Source organism: Dipodomys ordii, unplaced genomic scaffold (assembly GCF_000151885.1).
Source record: "Dipodomys ordii isolate 6190 unplaced genomic scaffold, Dord_2.0 Scaffold130, whole genome shotgun sequence".
NCBI lineage: Eukaryota > Metazoa > Chordata > Mammalia > Rodentia > Heteromyidae > Dipodomys > Dipodomys ordii.
The window spans coordinates 5,704,817-5,714,717 of NW_012267346.1; the positions used below are offsets into that span (position 1 = coordinate 5,704,817).

Sequence of the window (9,901 nt, forward strand, 5' to 3'; positions counted from 1 at the left end):
GCTTTTTCTGTTTATGTGGTGCTGAGGAATCGAACCCAGGGCCTCATGCTTACAAGGCATGCACTCTACCGCTGAGCTACCTTCCCAGCCTCTGCTAACAGGTTTTGAAAAAAGAATTGGAGGGGAAAGGATTGAGAGTGGTAGTTGATTAGCAGAATTGTCTTTCTAGTCATCAGGAGGCCTTACTGAAGACACTTTTGGGTTTTGAATTAATAGATCTCTCTTCTCTCTCCAGTCTTCCATGTTGGTGTTTGCTTTAGTTTTGTTTGTGCCAACCATGAAGCTTAAACTCAGGGCCTGGGTGCTGTCCCTCACCTCTCATGCTTAAGGCTCCTACTCTACCACTCCACTAAGATCCATTTCCAGATTTTTGTGGTGCTTTTCTGGCCCAGGATGGCTTCAAACCATGAGCCTCCGATCTCAGCCTCCTGAGTAGCTAGGATTATAGGATTGGCGCCCGGCAACAAGATAAGCATATATAAAAAAATTTTTAATGTTATTATTAAGGTATTGTACAGAGGGGTTACCATTTTATACATCAGTACATTTCTTTTTGGACAGTGTCATCCCTTTCTTAGCTTTTCCCCAGTTCCCCCTCCCCACCCACAAGTTGCTTAGTTCATTCCTTACATAGTATCTACTGAGTACCATGACTTCATTTGTTCACCCTTCCTTCCTCCATTTCTGCTCCACCTTTTGCCCCCCATCAAAAGACAGAAGAAAACAAAAAACAAAAAAATACAAAACAACAACAACCAAAAACATACTTCCATTTCCTGGGGATGGGTTTTTAATAGGTAAATTTTGTTGTTGTTTTGGGTTGGTTTTAATTTTGTTAAGTAGTGTAACAAAGAGGTTACATTTTCACAAGTCAGTTGTGAATTCAATACATTTTGATCAGTGTTACCCCTTCCATCATTTACCCCCCGTTTTCCCCCTCACCCTCAAATTCGATTTTTACATACATTGAATATACTCACTACATTTGCTCATTCTTCCTCCTTCCATTTGTGTCCTCCACCCATACCCTCTCCTCCAAACATGTTTCCACTTTCTGATACTTAATTTAGGCTGTGTGTGTGTGTGTGCCAGTTTTGGGGCTTGAACTCAAGACCTGGGTGTTGTCCCTGAGCTTTTTTGCTCAAGGCTAGTGCCCTACCACTTGAGCCACAGCTCCACTTCTGGCTTTTTGGTGGTTAATTGGAGGTAAGAGACTTACAGACTTTTCTGCCCTACCTGGCTTCAAACTAGGATCCACAGCCTCCTGAGTAGTTCAATTTCAGGTGTGAACTATCCATACCCAACTCTGATACCTGGTGTTCATTTTGTTAAACAGTTCATTAGTTGTTCAGAGGAGTTGAACCATTGGGATTCCTCCCTGACGTATACCATTCTTTAGTTCATGTATATATTTATAAAGCCCTATATATGTTATCATGTATGTTTATATTTTAGATCTAGCTTCCACATATTAGCTGGTAAATATCTTCTCCCAAACTGTAAGCTGTCTTTTTAGCTTAGTAACTATGTCCTTTGCCATGCAGAAACTTTTTGGTTTGATGCAGTCTCTCTCCAGACTGTTGGGTCTGTCTCCAATTTGCTGAGCCTCTGGAACTCTACACAAAAAGTTCTTGTCTATGCCAATAATCTCTAATGTTTTTCCTACTCCTTCTTACAGTAGTTTCAAGTCTGATGTTGAGGTCTTAGATCCATTTTGAGTTAATATTAGACAAGGTAATCGGTCCAATTTGTCTTCTACAGTCGTCCAGTTTTCCCCAAACCACTAGTTGAAGAGACTTTTTTTTCCAACAGATATTTTTGGTTCCCTTGTCAAATATCAGATGACTGTATGTATATGGGTTCATTTCTAGATTTTTAAATCTATTCCATTGGTCTTTAGGCCATGTGCGTGTGTGTGTGTGTGTGTGTGTGTGTGTGCATGCATGTATGTGTGCACGCGTGCAGGTGCACCCGTCCTGGGGTTTGAACTTAGGGCCTGGGAACTGTTCCTGAGCTTTTGTATTCAACCACTTTGAGCCACATAGCCACTTCTAGCTTTTTTGATGGTTAATTGGATAAGAGTCTCAGGGACTTATTTTCCCTGACTGGCTTCAAACCGTGATCCTCTCAGCCTCCTGAGTAGGATGACAGATGTGAGCCACTGGCACCTGTTCAGACCTGTTTTTATGCTATGTTATAGCTCTGTAGTAAAGTTGGAAGTCTGGAATTGTGATATCAGTACTGTTGCTTTTTTTGGTCCAGACTTGCTTTGGCTATTTCGTGGTTCATACCAATTTTTGGATTGTTTTCTCTACCTTAGAAAAGAATGATATTGAAATTTGGATGGGTATTGCATTGACTTTATAGTTTGCCTTTGATAGTAAGGCCATTTTCACTAAATTAGTCTGCCTATCCATGAACATGGGAGGTCTTTCCACTTCCTGGTATCTTCAGTTTCTTTTTTTTAGAGCTTTATAATTTTTGCTATAAAAGTTTTTCACTTGGTTAGATTTATCCTAGATTTTTTTAAAGGCTATTATAAACAATAGGTAGGATTTTAATATCCTTTGATATATTGATTTTTTTCCAGAAAAATTACAAATTACACTCTAACAGAGCTGGATTTATTGCTTCCTGATTATCAGTGATCTGGTAATCTATCAAGATCTACAAGGTTTTGTAGAAGATAGGTAGGAGAGAGAAGATTGATCTGAGAGTGGCACCAGGCTATGGAAAAAACAGAAAAGTAAGGATATATATCTAGCAAGATTCTCATATACCTAAGTTTATTAAATTTAAATGAAAGTTCTTGCTGCCTGTCAGTGTCTCACACCTGTAGTCCTAGCAACTCAAGAGGATAAGATCTGAGGATTGTAATTCAAAGCTGGCCTGGACAGGGAGGTCCAGGAAACTTTTATCTACATTAACCACCAAAAACCAAAAACAACAACCATGGCTTAAGTGGTAGAGGGCTAGCCTTGAGGATAAGAGTTCAAAGATAGCACTCAGGCCCTGAGTTTAAGCTCTAGGACTGACACATGTATATGACAAACAGGCATGAAAATTCTTTTAAACTGTTTGTCTTTAGTTTCTTTTTTTTCCTTCTTATTATTAAAGTACCTTTTCTTTTTTTTTTTAGTAAAAAGCTATTAATGTTCTCTTTCTTTCTTTATTTCCTTCCTTCCTTCCTTCCTTTCTTTTGTTGCCAGTCCTGGGACTTGAACTCAGGGCCTGGGCACTGTCCCTGAGCTTCTTTTGCTCAAGGCTAGTGCTCTACCACTTGAGCCACAGAGCCATTTCCAGCCTTTTTTGTTTATGTGGTACTGAGGATTCAAATCCAGGGCTTCATGCTTGCTAGGCAAGCACTCTACCACTAAGCCACATTTGCAGTTCTTAATGTCCTGTCTTGATGAAATGATTAGCAACCCAAATATTTTTCCACTTAAAAAATTTATTTTAGCAATTCCTGAAATCCAGGAAACCAATGCATTAAACTATATTACCTCCCTTAAATGAATACCTTGGGGGCTGGGAAGGTGGCTCAGTGGTAGAGCGCTTGCCTTGCATGCCTGAGGCCCTGGGTTCGATTCCTCAGCACCATATAAGCAAAAAAGCAAAAAGCCGGAAGTGGCGCTGTAGCTCAAGTGGTAGAGTGCTAGCCTTGAGCTGAAGAGCTGAGGGACAGCGCCCAGGCCCAGAGTTCAGGCCCCATAACCGGACCCAAAATTAAAAAAAAAAAAAAATGAATACCTTGGAACAAGAAGTTTATAGAATTGTCTGAATCTGTTGTTAAATTTATAGTAAAGATTGTTAGAGTATGTTTCGCCAAAAGATAGGCTTTTACAAAGATTATACAGTTAAACTGTAGAGAAGTATCTTCTGTGAATGTAGGTACAAAAACCCAACAGATCATAAGTAAAATTAGAAATGAAGCTATGGCTCAAATAGTAAAGCTAGTCTTGATCAAAAAAAAAAGCTCAGGTACAGCTCCCTAGTCTTGAGTTCAAGCTCTAGGATTGGCATGTGCACACACGCAGAAACACACACATACACACGCACACACCCCAACTAGCAAACTTAATCAGTTAACATAAAACAAAGTATTACAGCTGGGCACCGGTGGCTCACACTTGTAATCCTAGCTAAAGTCAGGAAGCTGAGATTTGAGGATTGTGGTTCAAAGCCAGCCCAGGCAGGAAAGTCCATAAAACTCCTATCTCCAATAAACCACCAGAAAACTGGAAGTGGTGCTGTGGCTCAAGTGGTAGAGCACTCACCTTGAGCTGAAGAATTGAGGGACAGCGCCCAGGCCCAGAGTTCAAGCCCCACTACCAACAACAACAAAAGTATTATTCCGTACAGTGATCAAGTGGGTATGCCAGGAATGTTGAGTTCATTTAACATCTGGAAGTCACTGTAATATACCATCTTAATAGGCTAAAGAGCATAGGCTTGCATAGTTATCTCAACCAACAAGGAATGTTTGTCACAATTCAACTCCTTTCAAGATTAATTAAAAATAACCATGTGTAGTGGCTCATACCTGGAATCCTAGTGGAAGACAAATTCAAGAACAGAAGGAGGAAGACCCTATCCAAAATAAAACAAAATAGGAATACCAGGGAATTTAACCTGATGAAGAACCACCTACAAAAATCCTTACAGCGGCTGGGAAGGTGGCCCAGTGGTAGAGTGCTTGCCTTGCATGCATGAGGCCCTGGGTTCAATTCCTCAGCACCACATAAGCAGAAAAAGCCGGGAGTGGTGCTGCGGTTCAAGTGATAGAGTGCTAGCCTTGAGCTGAAGAGCTCAGGGACAGCGCCCAGGCCCAGAAACAAAACAAACAAAATCCTTACAGCTAATATATAATGAAAAGAACTTTCCTTCCTTTCAAGAATAAGAAAAGATTGCCTGCTTTTGTTCTTCTATTCAGTATTGTACTCAAAAGGTCTAGCCAAGACAGACAAATAAAAGTCCCCAGAGTGGAAAGGAGACATAAAACTATCACTGTTCTCAGATACCAAGACTTTGAGTATAGAAAATGCTAAGGGATTATTTTTCAACTAAGAAGTTCAGCAAGTCACAAAATCAGTATACAAAGTCAGTTACATATTTATATATTAACCATACACAATTCAAAAATGAAAGAAAATAATCCTATTTGTAGTAAAATAAAAAAATAGAATATTTAGCAATAACTTTAACAAAAAGAGCATAAAAGATACATTCATAAAAACGCAATACATTGTTGCTTTGTATCTAAATCAATAGAAAGACCAGGTCTATTTCCCTGATTAATTAGTATTGTTAAGATGGCAAGACCATCACCATTCCAAAATAGATGTGCAACTTTAACACAGTCCATTTCAAAGTTTCAACAGACTTCTTTGCAGAAATTGACAGCACAAGGAAACTATATCATATAAAAGAACAATCATGAAAAAGGACAAAGTGTAAAATTCACTTTCTGATGTTAAACTTTAAAGCTGCAAGTAATGAAGAAAGTGTGCCACTGGCATAGGGCAGACATAGAGATCTGTGGAATCCAGTAGAGAGCCCAGAGAGATGCATCATACAATCCCCAGATTTCTGGCCAGAATGACCAGTCTATGCAGTAGAGAATGGTTCAGGGACAACTGGACATATACTGGCAGAGTAATGAAGCTACATCATACCTTATGCAAAAATTCACTCAAAATGGATCAAAGACCTGAGTGCATTTTGGATTTGACAGTAGATTCTTACATAATATCAAAAGCCCAAGCAACAAAAGGAAAAACAGATAACATGTCTCATCAAAACTAGCATGCAGCTAGGTGCTGGTGGCTCACACCTGTGATCCTAGCTACTCAGGAGGCTGAGATCTGAGGATCACAGTTCAAAGCCAAACCAGGCAGGAACATCTGTGAGACTCTTATCTCCATTTAACCACGAGAAAACCAGAAGTGGCGCTGTGACTCAAGTGGTAGAGCACTAGCCTTGAGCTGAAGAGTGCAGAGACAGCGCCCAGGCTCAGAGTTCAAGACCCATGACTGACAAAACAAAACAAAAAACTAGCATGCTTCAAAAGACATTATAAGTTAAAACAAAATAGCCACTGAATGGGAAAAGGTATTTACAAATCATCTGTTAAGAAACTTGGGCTGGGAAGGTGGCTCAGTGGTAGAGCACTTCCTTTGCATGCATGAGGCCCTGGATTCACTTCTGGAAGTGGCGCTGTGGCTCAAGTGGTAAAGTGCTAGCCTTGAGCTGAAGAGCTGAGGGACAGTGCCCAGGCCCAGAGTTCAGGCCCCAGGACCGGACCAAAAAAGAAAGAAAGAAAGGAAGGAAGGAAGGAAGGAAAGAAAGAAAGAAACTTGTGGCTGGAGTATGTATAGACTCTTTCAGTTCAGTACTAAAAATGATTAGAAAACCTAATTAAAATAGGCAAAAGACTTGAGTAGACATTTTTCCAAAAAAGATCTAAAAGTATTAAATAAGAACATGACAAGATGTCCAACATCTTTAGCGGTCTGAGAAATGCAAATCAAAACCACAATGAAACACCGTACATAGGATGATTAAAATTAAAAAACAAAATAGCAAGTTTTAGTGAGGATGTGGAGACTAAAGGACATTGCTTCTGCTACTGGAATTTTGGGGAATGCCTGGCAATTCCTGTAACAGTTGAGCATGGTCCCCCTGTAATCTAGCAGTTCCTCACTTAGATATATACTCAAGAGAACTGAAACATCCATGCAACTCTCACAGTAGCCAAGACCTGAAAACAGCCCATGTAAAAGAACAAAATTTGTCTTAACCATAAAGTAGCAACAAAAAGAACTGGCATTTTCTACAGCATGGCTGATCATTAACAATATATGAAGTGAATAAAAGTTGTATATTGTGTGATTCCATTTATACAAAATTTCCAGAGTAAGCAGACAATAGAGACAGAAATGGATAAGGAGTTATATAATGCAGTAATACAGAGAATGATGACTGAAATAGTTTCATTTTGGGTGAAGAAAGTATTCCAAAGTTGATTATGGTGTTGATTGCACAACTGTGGAAGTATACTGAAAACAACTGAATGTTCTGCTTGAAATTAGTGACTTGTGGAGAGAGTGAATTATATTTCAATTAGTAGGTTACTTAAAGTTTGAAATGAATTCTAGGAAATGGACAAAAGGGTTTTTTTCTTTCTTTTTTTCCTTTTTCTTTTTAAGGTTATTCAAAGGCCGGGCACAGTGGCTCATGCCCACAGTCCAACTATCCAGGAAGCAGAAATCAGAAAGATTGTGATTCAGGGCCAACCAGAGCAAAAAGTTAGAACAGTCCCAGCTACTAAGGAGGCTATAGGTAGGAGGGTTGTGGTTGATGCAAGCCCTGGGCAGAAACTCAAAAGAGGGCCAGGAGCATGGTTCACGTAGTAGAGACCTTGACTTGCAAGCACGAGGTCCTGAGTTCAAACTCCCATACCACCAAGGATGGATAGATGGATGGATGGATGGATGGATGGATGGATGGATGGATGGATGGATGGATGGATAGATGGATGCATATATACATACATACATACATGTATGCATGCATGCATACATACATACTAGCTAGGCTTTCAGGATATTAAAGAATATCCCAGGGTGCTTTTTTTTTTTTTTTTTTTGTCAGTCGTGGGGCTTGAACTCCAGGCCTGGGCACTGTCCCTCAGCACTTCAGCTCAAGGCTAATGCTCTACCACTTGAGCCACAGCACCACTTCCCATTTTCTGAGTGGTTTATTGGCAATAAGAGTCTCATAGACTTTCCTGCTCGGGCTGGCTTTGAGCTGTGATCCTCAGATCTCAGCCTCCTGAGTAGCTAAGATTACAAGCATGAGTCACCAGCGCCCGGCTAAGTTGCTTTTCTTTAGCACTAAGTCTGTTTTCTTTCCTTTCCAGAGCTAAGCCTGTCTGCTGGGTGCCTGCAGCTGGAACACAAGAGGAGAGATTTCACCTCTGCTGGGAATAGGAAGCTCTACTTTGATACTCATGCTTTAGTGTGCCTTCTGGAAGAAAATGGTAATTCTCTCTCCCCTGGGGGCCCTGGAGTATTTCCTTTACTTCCTACTTGTTCTACTCATTTACTTCCTCGTGTTTCTCTTTGACTTTCAGATCTACAGGCAGAGTTTTGATCAGTGTCTTTCTAGTTTGTGTGTGTGTGTGTGCACGCGTGCGCGCGCGCGTGTGTGTGTGTGTGTGTGTGTGTGTGCGCGCGCACGCGCACGTGTGCACTGGGGCTTGAACTCAGGGCCTGGGCCCTTCCCTAAACTTTCTTTGCTCAAAGCTAATGCGCTACCTCTTGAGCTCTGCTTCCACCTGTTCCACGGTTAACTGGAGATAAAGAGTCTCCAGCTTATGCTGGCTTAGTACCTTAATTCTCAGGTCTCAACCTCCTAAATTAGCTAGGACTACGGCCTGAGCTACCAGCATCCCGCTTGATCAGTGTCTCTTTTGAAGTCTTCATTTTTGCTTAAAGACATTTTTGCTTCATCAATACAATGAAGACTTTCACATATTTTTCTCTTTGTCAAAGTAAACTGAATTTTTATAATAGTGCTTTAGAAGTAGAGTGTCAGATTGGGTGGGGGAGTGGGGGGAGGATGGAAAGGGATGGGAAGGGAAAACAAAGGAGGAGGCTACAATACTTGATAAGAAATGTACTCATTATCTTGCCCATGTAATTGTAACCCCTTTGTACAGTATTTTCACAATAAAAATTTAAAAAAACGAAGTAGAGTGTCAGATAAAAATTTGGACACAAGTCAGCAAAACTCAAGAATGATTCCTATGATAACAGCATCTGAAACACAAAAATGACAGTTCCATCACTGTGCATCCTGTGTGCTTTTCAAGCTTTTATGAGATGATGTTGCTCAGTAGCCATTATATCACAGAGGTCGTTACCCCTCTCTGTGCTCACAGGATCGTCTACTGCTACTGCAAGTGCATCTGGAATGGAGGGGGCTTGTCATACTGAGAGTCAGACACATTTATTCTTTGAATTCTCATTCTCAGCACATTCTTAAGATCAGAATTTCAAATGAACCTAGGTTATGCCTTTGAAACATAAACATATCTGTTTTCATTCAACTGACTAGTTGTTTACCCAGTTGTACATGTTTGAATTTGAACAGCTATCTTTACTCAGCAGACTTGCTTTTCACCATTAAAACAGGGCACTCCGATGAGTCACTGCCAGGCTTCAGTTCCAGCCACTTCTTCCCTTCTTCTGGGTACTTAGCTGCAGAAGCCCTTTCTCCACTCTTGGCTCCTATTTGTTCTTCTATGTTGTGGCCCTACTGTGAGAATCCCAAATCCTTTTAATTAATTAAATGAATCAATGTACATAGTATACTATCAAGTGCTATATAATAATTTAGATAGCTTTTCTTGCCAAACTTGGAATGTTAGGCCTTTATCACCCTCTTTTTTTTCTTTTTTCTTGTGTCAGTCCTGGAATTTGAACTCAGGACCTAGGCACTGTCCTCAGCCTCTTTGTGCTCAAGGCTAGCACTCTCCCACTTGAGCCATAGTGCCATTTTTGTTGGTTTTTGTTGTTGTTTTAAGTAGTTTATTGGAGATAAAAATCTCACAGGAACTTTTCTGCCCAGGCAGGTTTTGATCCTCAATCCTCAGATCTCAGCATCCTGAGTAGCAAGGATTACAGGCATGAGCCACCAGCGCCCAGCTCATCAAACTTCTTTCAGTGCAAATGTAAGGAAACATTAAAATGATAAGGGACATGTGAAACTACTGATAGGCAGAGATTTTCCTACTTTTCCTTAATTTCAAACCTTTACCCAGGGTATTTGTATCTCAAGACACGAGCACACGACCCTCAACATTGTTCACAGTGCTCAGGGGCCTGCTTTTTTTTTT

The 9,901-nt window shown here is 40.5% G+C and overlaps 1 protein-coding gene across 1 annotated transcript in view; it reads left to right on the plus strand.

Annotated features, from left to right (window-relative positions):
- The window catches only part of Mcur1 (mitochondrial calcium uniporter regulator 1), a 30,813-nt gene that overhangs the window by 8,921 nt on the left and 11,991 nt on the right, over nt 1–9,901 (plus strand). Inside the window, exons 2-3 of the mRNA XM_013030420.1 lie at nt 7,209–7,341; nt 7,922–8,070. Coding sequence (XP_012885874.1) covers nt 7,209–7,341; nt 7,922–8,070 — 282 coding nt within the window. The remainder of the gene's footprint in view (nt 1–7,208; nt 7,342–7,921; nt 8,071–9,901) is intronic.